Below are 19,755 nucleotides of genomic sequence, written 5' to 3' on the forward strand. Positions count from 1 at the left end.
TCCCATCTAAGATCCAACAAAAGGCTGTTTCTACCTACAACATTTGACTAGCAAATAACCTTTTGTACACTCAATGCAAAGCAGGGAAGGAACTTTGTTAAAACATTTACCAAGATGGATAAAAGATGTGACAGAAAACTTAAATTAGGGCTCTGTACAGTCCTGTACTACTAATTTGAGTATTCTGACACCATTGTCTACTACACACTCACATACATTATTGTTAAAGTTCCTTCCCTGTTTTGCACTGAGCGAACGAACAGTTATTTACTAGTTAAATTTTGTAGGAAGAAGCAACATTTTGTTGGATCTGTGGTAGTCCAGTGATCACTCTTACTAGATTCAAATTTTGAAACACCACATTCCATTCTGGTAGCACTATTATGAGGATTCATTATCAATCAATAGCATTGAAATATGAACAGAAATTTGTGAGACCACATTAATAAATGAGTAGTACAGCTTACAAAGAGCCATTATTAAATACACAGCCTGTATACCAAGATTTATGAATAGATTACATCTGTTACAATGTTAATCCAGAGAGCTATGAAATATTAGGAAAGAAGTTAGTGCCCATTAACAGGAACTGATTTTCAAACAATGCCACAACCATTTTAGATTTTAAAGATTAAAATGCTTCCATTGTAAAAATGCAGATTTTTTCATTCAAGAAAAACAAAACACAATCCAAACCTTGAAGCAATTTATCTGTATCTGATCCACTAACAAATGCTTTTTCAGATAACAGATTACTTATTCTTACACAGAGAATGCCAAATTAAATTTGTATCTTAGAGTGCAAGCATATGATAGAGGCTACCAAATATATCCATATAAACCAACACAGGAAAAAATCACGTGAGAAGTATAGAGGGAGTAGAACTGGTAGAAAAGGTAATAAAAAATTACATAGGAACATTTCAAAATGTTTAATTGGTTTTCAAATTTTTGACAAAATGTTTCAACAGTCGAAAAATTTCAACCAGCTCTATTATTAGTCAAACCCGTCAGAATTTTTTACAAATAATCTGTGTTGAAAATTTTCAGGGCCCTTCTCTGTCAAAAATCAAATTTTCAATAAAACATTTAATCAGCTAAATCATTTTTCAACTAAAAATTTAATTGAAAACTCAATTTGGAAACATTGTACTTCTGCAAGGAGAGAGTTGTTGCTTAGGAGTCTCAACACTCAGGTGGGAACCAGAGTCCCGCATTCTAATCTAGGCTTTCACCCCCTCTATGGTTTCAGGTAAAGTCTGCACTAGAGCTGGGTGGGAAATAGGATTCCTATTCAGTGAATATTTTCAAGAGTTTGAATCAGGATGAAAAGTCTAAATTTTGAAAATATTGACAAAACCAAATAAACAGATTTTTTGGGATCAAGTCAATCGAAACATTTTGTCAAAATAATTCTGTAACATTTCATTTCGATTGTGAGATCTCTCTCTTAAAAAAACAAAACAATAAAAAAAACTTTTAGCCTCTTAGCTTAAGTTTCTAAACAACAGGTCATTTCAAACTAGAAAACTGAAAAATTGTGTTTCAACAACTTCAAATCTTTTTTCTTTACTCTTTTTTGAGTTAGCAAATTCATCAAAATCAACCCCTTTCATGAAGAGTTTCAGTTTTGACCAACTGGCATTTTTTGACAACAAAAAGATGGTTTGTCAAAAAATTCCCAGTCAGCTCTAATCATAACTTTTCTAGCTCCATTTTTCCATCTTTGAAATGGGGGGCAGAAATATCCCTACCTCACACAAAGGAGGGTTCTGCAAAGATTAATAAGTTAATATTTGAAGATGAAAGGTGCTATTATAAATGTGAATGTATTTGGAAAAAGTATTTTTATTCAGTATTTCATCATATATCCTGAAAAGAATGAAAGAGAAGGCATGTTTATCTTGCTAATGGGGAACATAGGCAAAGATGTTTTTTATTTAATCTCTTGCAGAAACAAGTATGGAACTAAAGTGGATTTGGGATAAAGATCAACTGATCATATGAGAAGGTAAATAACATTTTGATCTCAAAATCATTAAAAATTATAATAATAATAATAATAACAAACTTAATCTGCTATTAGTTTTCTTTTGGGTTGAATGGTTTGTCTGAACAAAAGGTAAATGAGATTATCATACAGTTTGTTAAATGCTTTGATGATGAAAAGCACTATACACATGAAACCCATTGGAAACCTGTGTATAACAGGTCTCCCACTGTGCCAATACACAGAGGATATGAGTAAAAGCTGTAGCAACTCATGCTTTTAACTCTGGTGGTCCCCAGTACAAACCTTCGTGTATCTGCCAAAATGGCAGCTCTCACACAAGCACTTACACCTTCCACTGAAGCATCTGGTACTGGCCACTGTCAGAGGCAGGATAGATATGGCAATTCCCTATGTCAGTAAGTGCTAAGTATTACTATAAGTAATCATAATAAAAGTTGTTGTGGGCTATCTGCGTAAAGCAAATAAAAGTAAAAATAGAAGGGGATGTACCCATTAGGCCCTGTTCTTGGCTCTAGTGAAGTCTAAGCAAAACTCACATTTACTTTATTGGGAGAAGGATTTGTCCCTTCATGGCCACCATAGCACAAGCATAATTAAGAACTGACTGTTTTTCTTGACATAAAATGGGATAGGACATGGCTTTAGCACCCCAAAAAAATGCAGGAATCATTTAATTCTGGCAAAAATAAATGTAAAATGTCACAGGATCAACTTTATTTTAAGCAAGAAACCCCCTTTATTTTGCAAGTAAATTATTTGAAACTCTTTCAAAAGTCAAATCATATTTGCAGACTCCTAAGCACTGGACGAATATAGAGCCAAATTTGTAAAAAAAAAAAAAAAAAAAAAACCCTGCTCAAGAGCCTACTGGCCAAAGTTCAAAGAGCTGGACTTGTTATGAAATGAAACTAAGTCATGTTTTTCATCACCAAAATCATAGTTGTGACAGACAAAGACTTAGCTATAGCGTACTTCTCACATATGTTAAAATAAATGTTCATTGACTATTTAGACTACCTACTTGAATAATTCCTCCTAAAAATGAAACCGCTGCAGCAACTCCAATCCTCTGCATTTCAAACTCCGATAAACCTAAGACTCCCGAATTATTGCTTGTAGTGAAATTGTTGATTGCTGGAGAAACAAGACGTTCAACTGCATTGGCAGATATCAAGGAAGTTAAAGCAAAAGTTCCTGTAAAAGAAAAGTCACATATCAGTTACCAATAAGTAGCTCAATATTTGTTAGAGTCACTAACATTAATTTTTCAAAGTACGGCCTCTATCCATGAATGTGAAACTTTGCACACTCACTCACTTCAGGTATGTTTTTTAAAGCACTTTCACTTGTTGGGTGCAAATTTCTAAGTGTAAGATGCCATACGAGCAGATAAACTGAGTGCAAATGTTTTTTTGTGTGCAAGTTCTCTTCTGTGTGCCCGAAAATAATGGTGCTCAAAAAATGCACAAGCAAATAATGTGCACACAGACAAACAGAGGCTGAGTTGAAACACTTTTGAAATTTTTAATCACATTCAGCTAAAGAAGGATAATTCAATATGTTAAAGGCATTAAAGCATCATGGAAAGCTTTGAACGACATCCTTTTTGGAAAAAGTTTTGCATACATTAGCTCCACCTGAAATCATAATTTCTATTTGTGATAACGTCACTAATTGCTGTACAGCTAATTATGGTATCCCAAATAAATTAGGTTCCTGAGTTCAAATGGAGAAAAAGCAGCCAGAATAAAGTTCAATTCTAGCAATTTATTGCTCAGATGAGTAATCTTTTCCACAAGACTAGACTAAGTGACTATTTATGGGTAAGAATTAGTCAAGTAGACAAAAGTTTACAGGACCAGGCCACAGATGAACTCCACTTTTCATGCAAAAAGGTCCCAATCCTGCATCCTTTACTTAAAGAGAGTTTCACTGACTTCACAGAAGTTATTAGAGGGGACGGAGATTGTCACCTCTGAGTAAAAGATATATGAGGCATTGGCACCTGAGGAGCTGCAGTACACAGTTTAGCCGTGATTCAGGAAAGCATCCTTATTTGGGATGGGAATTAAGCATGTTTAACTTTAAACAATTAATCTTCAGCACATGCTTACGTGCTTTCCTGAATCAGGGCCTTTGGGATTATGGGATATGTGCAATAGTGGCATTCTTCTGTTGAAATGATTAAATGTGAACACAATGTATTTTCATGTTATAATATTTTCTTCACAATCACGAGGGACAGAAACATTTCTGAATGAAAGCTTAGATTGTGAAGCACAATTCTGTGGCAAGGGCTGGAGTCCAAAAGATGGATTCTACAGCATATCCAAACCCACAGAATTGTAGGATACAGGGCCTTGACTATACTCCACAAATCCTGGGCTGAATGACATTTTCTCCATTTCACCCCATGGATACCGTGTCAGTCCTGAAGTCCTGCCCTTTGTCCATTTCACCACCTTCATTCTACAAAACGAGAGTTTATTACCACAAGATATTTTTCTGCATATTAAGGGTGCAATGTAAGATGATGAGTGAGGTACCTTTTTCCTTTAGTGAGCTTTAGTTTAAAAATCAACTGTTCAGGGAGAAATTTGTAAACATTGTCTATTTTGAAACAGTTTTCCCTCATATTTTCACCTTTTTTAATGAAAAAGGGAAATACTAATGAGAGAAGACAAATAAAGGAACTATAAGGCTATATAGCAACCTACCTTTACCCTAGCTCCTGCCACAGAATTATTCTCCAAAATCTAAGCTTTCATTTAAAAGAAAGTTTCTCACTCTCCTGTGAAGTGAGTATACTGATCATTTTAGCAGAACCATCCATCTAATCTACATGTCCCACAATCCCAAACTGCCTCCCCAAGTATCAAAGGCCCCAGAGACTTCCTCCCTGTCAATTTCTGTGTGCATAACACAAGAGATACTGTAACAATGGTGTTATTCATGTGAATAGTTCATTGATTAAAACAACTTTTTTTTTCAAAAATAAGCTTCTGCAGAATTTCTAGTTTGCTACATCAGAGCAACAAAACCCAAGGACCTTGACACAGAATTCATGTCCTGTTTGCTGTAAATTATCTGGAGGTTTGACAATATAACATATATATGTTGGGATACAAATTCTATGTACTTTGGAATGTACATTGGTTTCCCAGTAGACCACACAGCTCTTATGGAGCTGTTAACAGTATTACTAAACATAGATTTTGGCACACATATCAATTTCAAAACCATGTAGTTATTCAAAAGACAGTGTTTGCTTCTTAGAAAACATATTAGCCAGAGGAGAGATGTATGCAGTTGAGCTATGTGAGCCCTGCAGGGTGTGCTTTGTGTGTGGTTGCTAGGGCGACCAGATGTCCCGATTTTATAGGGACAGTCCCGAGTTTAGGGTCTTTTTCTTATATAGGCTCCTATTACCCCCCACCCCCTGTCCTGATTTTTCACATTTGCTGTGTGGTCACCCTAGTGGTTGCCAATGGTTCCAAATTTCCAAGAACCATCTCCCCTCCTCTCAAGAGGCTCCCACAGCCACTCCCCTTCCCCTAAGGTTACCCCTTTCAGATACCCCTTTCACATTTTAGCTTTGGTTGACTGGGGAGAGGGGATAGTGCCCTGCATTCAAGCTCATTTTACTCGCCTACTGGAACCAAGTGCCTGTCTCTATACTTCCCCTGGTCTTCAAGGGTCACTGGAGGCCACAATTCCCACAGAGCAGTTTCTTGATGGTCCAACCTGATGAATACAATTCCCTTCCCCAGTTCATAACAGGCTTTCTTAGGGAACAAAGCAGTCAATAATCTAGCAGGAGCTCGGAAACACTTCTTGCCCCTGTGGGTAGCTCTGCTCAAAGCAGTGGTGAGGAAGCCACATAATCACTAGCATGGCAGCTAGGGAACTCCTAGTGGCTCCTTAGCTTCTACAGTGGAAGCGATGGGGCATCTGCACCCTTCAGCTCAATAGATGCAGCTGATCAGGAGTAATCCCAATTCTCTGAAGTATTTGGAGTAGGGAGGGGGTATTTTTTGGTGAGAAGTACTGGGGTTGTGTTTAGCAATGTGAGAAAATAATGAGGTTTTTCTATAGTTTAGGAACAGTCAAACTTTTAGTTGTTCCCGTTTATATTTAAAAAGGCTTTCTTTAGCTGAGCTCTTGTCTGTTAAAGTTTTAGCTTCAAGCAAATTTATATAATAAATTGCATAAGCCCCTGATAAGCTTTATTTATAAAGGAAATATGGATGTAGTATTCAATTATAGTGGTAGGAGTGGCTCCAGTATAATCTTAACAAGGCTTTTTTTTCCCCCTTGAAAACACTTTTCTTAAGCAGAAAAAGATGTAGCTGTAAAGAAAAGGCACAAAGAAATGTAAACAGGTTCATCTGTTTTAAGACACTTCCCTCTTGCTCTCCCCCACAACTGATCCTGTGACGCTTAGTACCTTTAACTTGCACTGAGATCACCAGTTACTGAGGAAACTCCTCATTTCACAGAACACACTCAGCAACTTGGAGGATGGGAGCCTAAACATTTCCAGACACTTACCTGTTGCAACATGGCGTCCCATTCCAAACACAGCATAAATGATGACAGGAAAGAGAGAGCCATATAAACCAAACACTGGATGGACTGAAGACAGAACAGCAAAGGCCAGCCCTATAGGGAAGGATAATGGGAATTAGTAAACAATACATTAAGAACATAAGAACGGCCATACTGGGTCAGACCAAAGGTCCATCAAGCCCAGTATCCTGTCCTCTGACAGTGGCCAATGGCAGGTGCCCCAAAGGGAATGAACAGACAGGTTATCATCAAGTGATCCATGCCCTGTCACCCAATCTCAGCTTTTGGCAAACAGAGGCTAGAGACACCATTCCTGCCCATCCTGGCTAATAGCCATTGATGGACCTATCTTCCATGAATCTATCTAGCTCTCTTTTGAACCCTGTTATAGTATTGGCCTTCACAACACCCTCTGGCAAGGAGTTCCAGAGGCTGACAGGGCATTGTGTGAAAAAATACTTTCTTGTGTTTGTTTTAAACCTGCTACCTATTAATTTCATTTGGTGGCCCCTTGTTCTTGTATTATGAGGAGTAAATAACACTTCCTTATTTACTTTCTCTATACCACACATGATTTTATAGACCTCTATCATATCCTCCTTTAGTCACCTCTTTTCCAAGCTGAAAAGTCCCAGTCTTATTAATCTCTCCTCATATGGAAGCCGTTCTATACCCCTAATCATTTTTGTTGCCCTTTTCTGAACCTTTTCCAATTCCAATATATTTTTTTGAGATGGAGAGACCACATCTGCACTCAGTATTCAAGGTGTGGGCATACCATGGATTTATATAGAGGCAATATGATATTTTCCGTCTTATTATCTATCCCTTTCTTGATGATTCCCAACATTCTGTTCGCGTTTTTGACTGCCGCTGCACATTGAGTGGATGATTTCAGAGAACTATCCACAATGACTCCAAGATCTCTTTCTTGAGTGGTAACAGCTAATTTAGACCCCATCATTTTATATGTATAGTTAGGATTATGTTTTCCAATGTGCATTACTTTGCATTTATCAACATTAAATTTCATCTGACATTTTGTTGCCCAGTCACCCAATTTTGTGAGATCCTTCTGTAGCTCTTCGCAGTCTGCCTGGGACTTAACAATCTTGAGTAATTTTGTATCATCTGCAAATTTTGCCACCTCACTGTTTATCCCTTTTTACAGATCGTTTATGAATATGTAAAATTGGACTGGACCCAGTACAGATCCCTGGGGGACACCACTATTTACCTCTCTCCATTCTGAAAACTGACCATTTATTCCTACCCTTTGTTTCCTATCTTTTAACAATTACCAATCCATGAGAGAACCAATCCACCTTCCCTCTTATCCCATGGCTGCTTGTTTTGCTTAAGAGCCTTTGGTGAGGGGCCTTGTCAAAGGCTTTCTGAAAATCTAAATACACTATATCCACTGGATCTCCTTTGTCCACATGCTTGTTGACCCCCTCAAAAAATTCTAGTAGATTGGTGAGGCATGATTTCCCTCTACAAAAACCAGGTTGACTATTTCCCAACAAATTATGTTCATCTATGTGTCTGACAATTTTGTTCTTTACGATAGTTTCAACCAATTTGCCGTTACTGAAGTGAGGCTTACTGGCCTGTAGTTGCCAGGGTCACCTCTGGAGCCCTTTTTAAAAATTGGCGTCACATTAGCTATCCGCCAGTCATTTGGTACAGAAGCTGATTTAAATGATAGGTTACAGATGACAGTTAGTAGTCCTGCAATTTCACATTTGATTCCTTCAGAACTCTTGGGTGAATACCATCAGGTCCTGGAGACTTATTACTGTTTAGTTTATCAATTTGTTCCAAAACCTCCTCTAATGACACCTCAATTTGGGACAGTTCCTCAGATCTGTCACCCAAAAAGGATGGGTCAGGTTTGGGAATCTCCCTCACATCCTCAACAGAGAAGACCAATGCAAAGAATTAATTTAGTTTCTCCATAATGGCCTTATCGTCTTTGAGTGCTCCTTTAGCATCTCGATCATCCAGTGGTCCTACTGGTTGGTTAGCAGGCTTTCTGCTTCTGATGTATTTTTAAAAAAATTGCTATTACTTTTGGAGTCTTTGGCTAGCAGTTCTTCAAATTCTTTTTTGGTCTTTCTAATTATATTTCTACACTTCATTTGCCAGAGTTTATGATCTTTTCTATTTTCCTCATTAGGATTTATTTTCCACTTTTTAAAGGATGCTTTTTTGCCTCTCACTGCTTCTTTTACTTTGTTGTTTAACCACGGTGGCTCTTTTTTGGTTCTCTTACTATGTTTTTTTAATTGGGGTATACATTTAAGTTGAGCCTCTATTATGGTGTCTTTAAAAAGTTTCCAAGCAGCTTACAAGGATTTTACTTTTGGTACTGTACCTTTTAAGTTCTGTTTCACTAACCTCCTCATTTTTGTGTAGTTCCCCTTTCTGAAATTAAATGCTACAGTGTTGGGCCGCTGTGGAGTTTTCCCCGCCACAGGGATGTTAAATTTAATTATATTACGGTCACTATTACCAAGCGATCCAGCTATATTCACCTCTTGGACCTGATCTTGTGCTCCACTTAGGACTAAATCAAGGATTGCCTCTCCTCTTGTGGGTTCCAGGAATAGCTGCTCCAAGAAGCAGTCATTTAAGGTATCAAGAAATTTTATCTCAGCATCCCTTCCTGAGGTGACATGTATCCAGTCAATATGGGTTATAGTTGAAATCCCCCATTATTTTTATTGAGTGTTTTTATTTTAATAGCCTCTCTAGCCTCCCTGAGAATTTCAGAGTCACTAACACCATCCTGGTCAGGTGGTCTGTAATATAGCCTTACTGCTATATTCTTATTTTTCAAGCATGGAATTGCTATCCACAGAGATTCTATAGTATAAATTTAGTTCATTTAAGATTTTTACTTCATTTGATTCTATGCTTTCTTTTGCATATAGTGCCACGCCCCCACCAGCATGAACTGTTCTGTCCTTCCAATATATTTTGTACCCTGGTATTACTGTGTCCCATTGATTATCCTCATTCCACCAGGTTTGTGTGATGCCTATTATATCAATATCGTCATTTAATACTAGGCACTCTAGTTCTCCCATCTTATTATTTAGGCTTCTAGCATTGGTATATAAGCATTTTAATCCTTTGCACCAAGATATCAAATTACTTTACATTTGGTTTTGTTGGGGGTAAAGTCCACAGTTTTAACAGCAGGATTAAAACTACCTGCAATGATAATTACATCTATAAAAAGCTAAGCCATAAACCAACCACTAAGGCTACATCTACACTACAGGGGAGGGTCAATTTAAGATACGCAACTTCAGCTACGCGAATAGCGTAGCTGAATTCGACGTATCGCAGCCGACTTACCCCGCTGTAGGGACGGCGGCAAAATCGACCTCTGCGGCTTCCTGTCGACGGCGCTTACTCCCACCTCCGCTGGTGGAGTAAGAGTGTCGATTCGGGGATCGATTGTCGCGTCCCAACGGGACGCAATAAATCGATCCCCGAGAGGTCAATTTCTACCCGCCGATTCAGGCAGGTAGTGTAGCCCCAGCCTAAGCAATGGGGTTTGGAAGAATCTTCTGTTGTGGGTGGATTTTTCCATAATTATCTATTAATAATACCTAGTTCTTATATAGCAGTTTTCATCCATAGATCTCAAAGCACTTTACAAAGGAGTTCAGTATTATTATCCCCATTTTACAGATAGGGAAATGGAGGCACAGAGAAGGGACATAACTTGTCCAAGGTCACTAAGTAGGCCAGCAGCAGAGCTGGGAATGCAATCCATGTCTCCTGAGTCCTCATCCAGCACCTTCCTCTAAGGCATCTGGGATTAGTCACTGGCAGAGATAGGATACTGGACTATATAGACCATTGATCTCATATGGCAATTCCTATGTCTATGTTGGGGACAGCGGGACAGGATACTCAGCCCAAAGTCTACAGAAAAGAGAAGGCACAAGGTGAAAAGAAACACACCAGAAACTCCAGAAGAGGCAGAAGGAGAGGAACGCTTGCCCTGCCTAAAGGGACAGGCAGGAAGAAGAGGGGAGCATGGGAAAGGAGGAGAGGACTACGTAAGTCTGATCTATGCAGCACAATTGTTTCAATGGGGGCGGTGATTTTTTATATCAAGATAGTTATACCAGTACAACTCCTACTGCAAATGCAGTTCTGCTGGTATAAAGGTGCTTTATGCAGGTATAGCTTATCCCCTTTCCTGTTTGGGAATTAGCTATACCAGTATAACTTCATCCACTGTAGGGGAGTTGTACTGGTTAAACTAGACCACTACAGTCAAAGTGGTACAACTTTTATGTGTAGATAAACTCTGAGGAAATAGACAAATGACCCCTTACTGAATAGCTAGAGACAGGGGCCCATTTTCTAAGCAGTGTGTGTGAAATGGGTCCATAAATCCTGGCTAAGATGAACTGCAAAACTTTGTACGTTTAAGATCCAATATCATTAAACAGTATGCATGTGCAAACGAGACAATTACAAATACAGGACATTTACATTTAAAAACAAAATAGTAACACTTCAGTGAATGGAGTGCACACTGTGAACTGCTTTGATAACCTCAACACTGCTCTACAGAATTTAGTTCTCGTGTATTGTTTTCGGTGTCTGTGATCAGTTCTTTCCTGCAGGGGAAGTACAGAACGTGGCCTGTTATTTAAATCATAATAATTTTCAAATATACATTTTAATGTATAAAGTCAGGTGGGGGTAGTCTTTGTATTGTTTTTTAGTCTGCACTTACAGATTTGGGATGTTAACCAGTTTAAAGATTAAATAAAGTGTGTGCAGTTTACCTTTAATAGGTGTTCACATGCTTAAATTAATAGATTTTAATTACTCAGTTCAAGAGGAATTAACTGAGGAATTGTAATGGCTAGTGGAGAGTATTGTAATGACTCTCAAGCTAAGTTAAGAAATTTCCTGCTGTAGGACGTTTACATATTTGCTACTCACAGCTACTAATCAATATGGGATTAAATACAGTATTACTTTGTTTCCTCTTAGCTCTAATGGGGGAAATGAGGCTTAAACTACTGGGAAGTAAGCTGTCACTATCTAGTTATAAATGTGAGACTTACCAGATTCTCACCCCTCTGCAAGCATTTACTTTGTTCTTAAGTTTCCAAAAATGGTTTGAATCTGAGACTTGTGACTACTGTGGCCAGACTGTGTTTGGTCCAGCACACATGAACAAGGTGTGTGCAGGGCACAAGGAGTCCTAGGTGCTTAGCATTCAGGGAAAACAAGAGCCATAACCCATCCCCTCCTCACTGCCCAACAGAGCTGGCCCACACAAACAAACAGAGTCTACACTGAACCCTGGAAATGGTGTAGCAGGGGCCACTTTGATCCACACATCCCCAGTGTCCCTGGAGGAATTCCACCAATCAGGGAGCTGCTGCTGGGCAGTGCATTTTCACACCCTATATATAGGGGGCAAAGTCTAGGTGTTTTGTTTTTAAACTCTATCCTGTTATGTCCGTTTAGTTTCCAGAAGTAGTTTCTCATTCCTTCTATGTTACCTAGAAAACAATGAGACAGTGCTGTCTAGTGATTAGGACAGGTCACCAGGACTCAGAAATCCTAGATTCTATTCCTGTCTCTACCACTGATTTTGTATGGTTTCAGACAAACTGCACGTTTCAGTTTACCCATCTATGCAATGGGTATCATCAGAAGGGTGTCATAAAGCTTAATAAAATCCCTCTTAAGCATGAAATCCTCAGGTGCAAGGTATTATAAAAGTTCAAACCATTTTATTAACAAACAGAGCAGAGGGTCATTTGATTTCGCTCATTGATTTTAGTTTTTCAGGTTCAACTTTGTTACAATACATTCATTGGGTTCAAAAAGTAGTCAAAAAGCAGGAAACAGATGGTAAAAATACTACTGTATTGCACTTCTTCACACTGAAAAGTCATTAAGAATGGAGACGCCAGCTCCTCCTCATTTTTAAGGAAGGAGAACCCCACTGGTGGCGAAAGTAAGGCTTTCAAGAAAGAATAGCTATTCCAATGTAAAGAACTGCAAACAAGAAATGAACAATAGGTTCAGATATTATATATAAATACTGTGGTGGCATGCTTTAGTTAACTCACTATCGGAAGATAACATTATGTGCCATGGTTTCTTTTAAAATGGAGCTCTCTGGCTATCACTGGGCTTCGTGACACATCACATGCTACACTGTGTATGCTACACAGGCCAAGCTGGCGACATGTGGCACCACTGCAGGTAGATAACAAATGCAGATAGCTATAGAATAATGAACCTGGGTGCAAACAAGAAGAGCTGCTAAGTCCTGTATCTTAACCTGCTGAATTGGGAATTACTATTGAATGTGCCAGTTTGAAACTACAACTATGACAGTAATGAAGTGTCACCAAAGAAGCAAATTAGAGTCAGATTAGTCAGAATTACAGTTAAATTCCCATATCTGGATATACACATCTGAACACGTGGCTATCCAGATGGAAAGGCTACGCCACATCTTTTTGGCATCATGGTATATAAGATAAAAGTATTATCCCAGAACAAGGAAAACAAGAAGACGGTATCTCAGGTCTACAATTAATCTTGTGACTTTTGCAAATATCTCACAGTCCACTATTCTCAATGCAAAATTAAATAAATCTTGCCTGAAGTCCTGTACACTCAAAGAACTTCCTTGCTGGGAACCTGATGAGCATGAAAATTGTGCTTGTTGATTTCAAACATCTTTCCATTTTTCAAATCTGGATGCCCTAATGAGATGTCCAAATCCTATATCTGGGGCACTCAAATAAGCACTAATAAATTCACCCTTCAGTATGATAACCTACAACTCCTCCTGAGTTGCACACACATATCCGAGGACAGAATTTGGCCCTTAGACAAGTGAAATGCCTAAGTACAGATTTGACCAACAAAATGACATACTTTAAGTGTCCACATTTGAAAATGGGCCCCCACAGTGAAATACTCACCTCCCTAATACAATGCAAAAACATAAACATAGTTTGGAAAAGAGAAGATTCAGGGAGATCATGACAGTGGTTTTCAAATATTTGACAGGCTGCCATAGAAAAGATCAAGAAAAGTTATTCTCTCTTGCCACAGAAGGCAGGACTAGAGGCAATAGGTTCAAACTACAGCATAGCAGATTTAGATTAAATCCCAGGAAAAACTTCTTATAATTAGGAAGAGCAGGACAAAGGTAGACTGCCTAGGGAGGTTGTGGAAACTCCTTCACTGGAGGTTTTCAAAAGGAGGTTGGGTAGCCATCGGTCTTGGAAGGTTTAGCCACAACAAATCCTGCACCTTGGCAGGGGGTTAGTCAAGATGACCCTTTCTGTCCCTTCTAATCCTATGATTCTATAACATTTCATCATTAGGATGAAATTCACCCCAGTGCAGAGGACAAATACAAAGCCCTCGATGTCTCTTAAACTGTACTTAAGCCCTTAAATCAGAGCTCAAGAGAAGAATAGGGGTTAGTGTGGCTCTTCTGCACTGAGGTGAATTTCACCCTGAATACAAGCCTCTTGATTTTAACTTAAAAAAAAAACACCTTCCTCTTATAGCAAGGATGGAAACAAAGGATTGTCATTAAATTTTGCCCATAGCATTCTAACGGAAATTAAGGCTATGAAGCCATAAAATCATTTATTTAGATTTAACATTAAAAATAATACACAGAAAAGCTCTGAGCACACTGTTAATAATTAGAGTTACAATATCCACCCAGCAGCATTATGACTAATATACAAATGAATTAACTCTCCCAGTGAGCAACTTTACATAACAACTTACCACGGATGGCCCAAATAAAAATGGAAAAACTCCAGAAAATCCTCCCAAACCCAAATCATACCTTCATCCTTCCCAAAATGAACCCTACCAAGTCAATGGTTTTTGCAGTATCCTGGGAAGATCATTAGGTTTGGGCAGATCTCGGACAAGTTGGGGAGCAATTTAGAATCTGCACTAGTTCTCTACTTTGTCTTCATTTTTCCATCAACATTTGTCTTGTTCATCAGCAGAGCTGCTCCTTTATATTACTGATACAGGCCTGTGATTTTCAAGCAAAAATGTGGATTTTTGTCTTGATGATGACACAGTTAACTGTTGACTCTGGTTCTATAATATGAAACCATGGATTGTTATGACAACAATGGTAATATTTTCTATTGTGACTAAGTCACGAGGTCCACTTTGTGGCAATCTATTGTTTGTCATACATCTCTAAGGCAGTGAATGTAAGTTGATTAAAATGTATACAATGGAACAGAAACCAAACCAAACTTTAAAGGAACAATATCCATTTAAAAATCAGTTTTTTTAAAAAAGTTTACTTATTAATGCACATCACCTTAGATGTTTAAAACAAAGAATTTAAAATGTAATTTATGATTGATCAGAATCAATTATGACTGATATTTGGCTTTTGCATTTTGCTGTGCTTGTTGTTGACAGTGAAAGTTGGCTGGATTTGTTTAAAGTTTATGTCTAGCCAGTTTCACTTCCTTGCTCTCCTATGCCACCACAATCCTACATTAATTTTGAGTTCCAAACTGTACAGGAAAATGTTTGAATCCCAACATACAATGATTTTTGTTGAAATAAAAAATAGAAAACATTTCTATTCATACTAGATTTTGTAAGTTTCTGTTCCATCCCACTCCTACATTTTACACCAAAACTATTTGAGTGTCCTTGTAACTGATATTAGAAAAAACAGTATCAAGTGAAACAAGAATTTCAGGGGGTGCCCTTTTCACTAGGAAAAGCAGTAAAAAGAGAAAAAAGAGGCTCCACTGTAGTAGTTGGTGTGAGTTCTCCCATTTGTGTCCTTCTTGCAATAACATAATGAGTCTTTATATCTCATGGTACAGTTCATCTAAAATTGCCTCCACCGTTGTTTTTGGTATGGAACTGATCAAAAAATGGGGGAAAGAGGGAAGATTGAAAAATGTATTTCAATTTTTTGACAGTTTCATTTTTGATGGAATTTTCCAACCAGCTCTATTATTAACTTTTTCACTGTTGGTGAACATGGTGGTATTCCTTGGATGCACCTCCAGTGTTGCTCCATGAACCAGCCACATCACTTGAACCACCACTCCCTGATGTTCTGTTGGAAGATCAATGCTTCAGAATGGTATGTGAGGCACTCTAGACGTGCACATTTTTAACGTTACCCACAGTCAAAATTAAAGAAGTCAGAGTCATGTATGCAGGAGGTCCTCGGGTGTATAGACCCCACCCAGTCACAGCCAAGAAATCATTAAAAGGGAAATTGACTGCCTTCTCAGCTGGGCTGTTTGGTGGCCTCACAACAGCTGTGGAGATAAAAAGGCTGCAGGGCAAAGGGCAGGGTATGACTGCCAGAAAGGCTGAAGAGTCTCTGAGAGCAGGAGCCTTTAGCCACAGATTGGTGAGAAGCCATCCAGGAAGCTGGACTTCCAGGAGAAGAGGGCCACAGGATGAGACTCTGAAGAACGGCCTGCAAGAGAGGCATGGTAGCAAGCAAGACAGGGAAACAGGAAGGGGTTGGGAGAGATTGGTACCAACCACTTCATACAGGGTCCCTAGACTGGAATCCGAAGGAGTTGGTGGACCTGGGTTCCCCTTCCAAACCCAGAAGGGTTTTTTGTTAAACCTTGAACAAGTGAGCCATACTCAAAGAGGCCAGGGACTGTAAGGCCTTTATCTAGGGCAATTGGTTTCCTGACATACTGGACTCTTTAGCACACTGAGAGGGGAGAAGACTACCAATGACTCAGCTGAAGGGCCGCAGTCGTAACAAAGAGACAAAACAGACTAGACAGCAACAAGTCCATCAAAGAAGGAAGGAAACTGAGGCAAAGTTGCCATGTTACCCCAAGAGGGGGGCCTGAATGCCAACTGCAACCTTTGACATGAAGCCTTTGAATACTTTGTTAGTTCACTAGAACTCGGAACTTTACATCCCTGGGCATCCACTGAGAATCTGTATGAATGTGAATCTCTGTAGTAGATATATATATTAACATGTTACAGTTCATAACTCTGGGCTCAGATCATTACTCTTTGTAAGAAGTGAGAGATTTTCTTCCCTAAGGAACATACTCACATGGGCTGTAAATTACATGGCTGCTACAAAGCTCTTCTCGAGGAGGCTTCTCTAGCTCTGCTTCCAAGGAAGCGCATTCATCTTCATCGGCACATACTGTAGTTGTGCATCTACAGGACAAGCCTCCCCCTCACCCCATTCTCACATGCTGGAACACAATGATTTCACCTGACTAACTCAAGTGAATCATTCTGCATACATTTATGTCAACACTTAAGGAAAGAGCCTGCAAAACCTAGGCAACAGATCACCCTTTGAAACAACACTGCTGGGGGTCCTGCATCAGTGGTCTGAAAAAAACTAATGCTGGCATCATGCCTCCAAAACCTTGAGCATGAGGGCAGGAATGCATGAAACCAGGTATAGCTCCTTTTTAATGGCAGAGTCTCCAGGCAGTGTGTGGGATTTCATTTGTTCAGCAGTAAATCCAGCTCTAGACTAAATTAACTTTAATTAAAAAAATAAACAAAATGAACCAGGGAGCTGGCAGGGATGGAGAGACTGATTTAAATCAGACTTCGGTTGCCTATTTTTCTCTTCTCAGCAGGCACACATATAAGAGGGAAGATAACTATGTGTCAGGAGCCTTTTTCAGTTTGGTATGAATGCTTTTAACTAGGCACAAGCAGCTGATCTGCAACCTTCCATACCCACAGAAGGTCACAGAAGAGTCAACAAGTGTATAATGAATGCTTTTAACTGGGCACAAGCAGCCAATCTGCAACCTTCCATGGCCACAGAAGGTCACAGAAGAATCAACAAGTGTATAATGCTGCATGTAAATTCCACATGAAAATCTATCCTTATGCTGTCACCACAACAGGGAATGTTCCCCAGTACCAAATTTTGATTTATTTGTAAATGAATGTCCTCCAAATATTGTACCTACATGCTGCCATACAAGTGATTTGCCCATCTTTTTAGTGCTTATGCATATAAACAGTGTACTATGTGGACAGACCCATATTCAAAACAAGTGACATTTCTTATGAATCCCGCGAAATGTCATGATCTTGGCAAGACAAAGTCTGAAGCCAGAGATAAAGCACCGCTGGTTTTCTATTCATCTTCTGAGGTAATTTTCTCTCTTTAACAGTTATAAATATCACTGAATTTGTCAGTTATTGGAGGGAAGGGTAGTCATGTGGTTAATTCTTAGGAATGGCAGACGATAGATTCTATCCTTGGTTTTGCTACAAAACCACCTGTGTACCCTCATTCAAGTCACTCAATCTTTCTATGGGGATAATACTTTACCACCTTCCAAATCCACTGTTAGACCAAATACTTGTAAAGAGCTTCAACATCCTCAGATGGAAAGTGCAAAGTATTATTAAGTAGGTAGCAGGAAGGAGGAATCTGACAGGTGCACGCTCAATCAGAAGTGCCTCAAGTTATAAGGGGTGCCAGCAGGAGATTATGGTTATCAGAACCTCAAGAGAGATATTTAGGTACCTCTACACTGCAATAAAAGACCCAGGGCACAGCTGCAGCTGACCTGAGTCAGCTGACTTGGGCTTGTGGGGTTCAGGTTTTGGTGCTTAAAATTGCAGTGTACATTTTCAGGCTCAGACTGGAGCCCACAGTCTAAAACCCAACAAGAAGGGTGGGTCTCAGAGCCCAGACTCCAGCCCAAGCCCAAACATCTACATTGCAATTTTTTGCCCCGCAACATGAGCTAACTAGCTTGTACTGTGAGATTCGGTGCCACAGGGTTTTTTTTATGCCAGTGCATAGGCGTACCTTCAGGGTCTAATTTGTTTGTGGGGGGAAGGTGGGGAACTCAGCTGCATGACTACATGTCATCCAAGATTTGACTCTATTGTCTCATTTGCTCCCTCTACATATCATAATCCAAGATTAGAATGAAAAAGGGAAGAGGTCAGACCTGTTTTAGATCAGACCTTTACCAAAAGCAGGAGCTCATTCAAAATGCTGTTGTAAGCCATTTGCTAAACCTTAAACTTTTGAATTTAGATATACTAGGAGTTATTGGTTATCCTATGTGGTTTTAAGATTATGAATATTGGAGCTATGCTCACAATCACCATGTTTAATGGGGTAATCCAATATCCCCAAGAGAAGTAGAAAATAAAAAACTAGCCATTACCATTAATGAGAGTCCAGTGTCACCCTTCCCAAGTTTATTAATTTTTTTGTGGGTGGCAGAGGTAGCACCAGAAGGCCAACAAAAAACCATGACTTTGATCCTCTCTTCTGAATTTAACGAGAGGATAAGGAATTAGGGTGCTGATGATGACTGATGCATCATGTGCAGGACAAAATTGCTGATAGAGCATATTTCCCACTATCTCTGCAAAATTAACTTATTAAGTGGCATCCCATTTACATGATCTTCAACACTGTGACATCCCCCCCAGGGTACAATCTGGACTGCTGAGCAGCTGTGTCCCCTCAATTCTCCAACCTGGAGTGCTTTTTACACTGCCTCGCAGTAAGAACCACCACTTCAGGCTTGTTCACAAACAACCTCTAGCATGGAAAATCACTCCCAACTGAATTATATGAGTGCTTCTAGCCAGCCACTTGTGAATTATATTACAGAGTGATACCATCAGATTCCCAGTGCCAGACTGATCCCCCGAAATTTGCGTCTTGTACTGCCCAGCTCTTTCTTTCTGGACAAAACAAGCTCATAGAAAGTCCATCATTTCATTAATAGAAAATGATACGCACAAACCCTGTTATCTCAAATGGAGGTTTCCAAGCACTTCAATCCAAACACATACTGCTTTATTTAAAACAATAAAGCAAATGTATTAACTACGGAAAGATAGATTTTAAGTGATTACAAGTAACGAAGCATAAAAGTCAGAATTGGTTACAAAAAATAAAAGGCAAAATGCAAACTAATACTTATCAAGCCAAGTGAAGTTAGAGCAAAAAGGTTTTTCTCACCACCTGCTCACTGAAGTCTGGCTAGATTCCTTCAGACAAGACCACTCACTCAGTTCAATGGTACGTCCTTTGTCTTTCAAATTAATAGAGATGAGCGAAGAGAGGTGATTTGGGGCCTCTGTTCCTCATTTTT

The 19,755-nt window shown here is 39.1% G+C and overlaps 1 protein-coding gene across 7 annotated transcripts in view; it reads right to left on the bottom strand.

The window, feature by feature from the left end:
- SLC26A7 (solute carrier family 26 member 7) overlaps positions 1-19,755 on the bottom strand; it is a 196,338-nt gene that overhangs the window by 139,922 nt on the left and 36,661 nt on the right. For 5 of the 7 annotated variants that reach the window (XR_008443824.1, XM_054018074.1, XM_054018073.1 and 2 more), the window contains 2 exons: positions 6,566-6,676; positions 3,032-3,208 (listed from right to left, as the gene is read on the bottom strand). Coding sequence is in view for 6 of the 7 variants with exons in the window: in XM_054018074.1 (XP_053874049.1) it covers positions 3,032-3,208; positions 6,566-6,676 (288 nt within the window). In the remaining variant the exon portion in view is untranslated. Of the gene's footprint in view, positions 1-3,031; positions 3,209-6,565; positions 6,677-16,703; positions 16,774-19,755 lie in introns of those variants that run through there. The other 2 variants (XM_054018077.1, XM_054018075.1) reach the window with 2 other exon arrangements.

This window comes from Malaclemys terrapin, chromosome 2 (assembly GCF_027887155.1).
Source record: "Malaclemys terrapin pileata isolate rMalTer1 chromosome 2, rMalTer1.hap1, whole genome shotgun sequence".
Taxonomy (NCBI): Eukaryota; Metazoa; Chordata; order Testudines; family Emydidae; genus Malaclemys; species Malaclemys terrapin.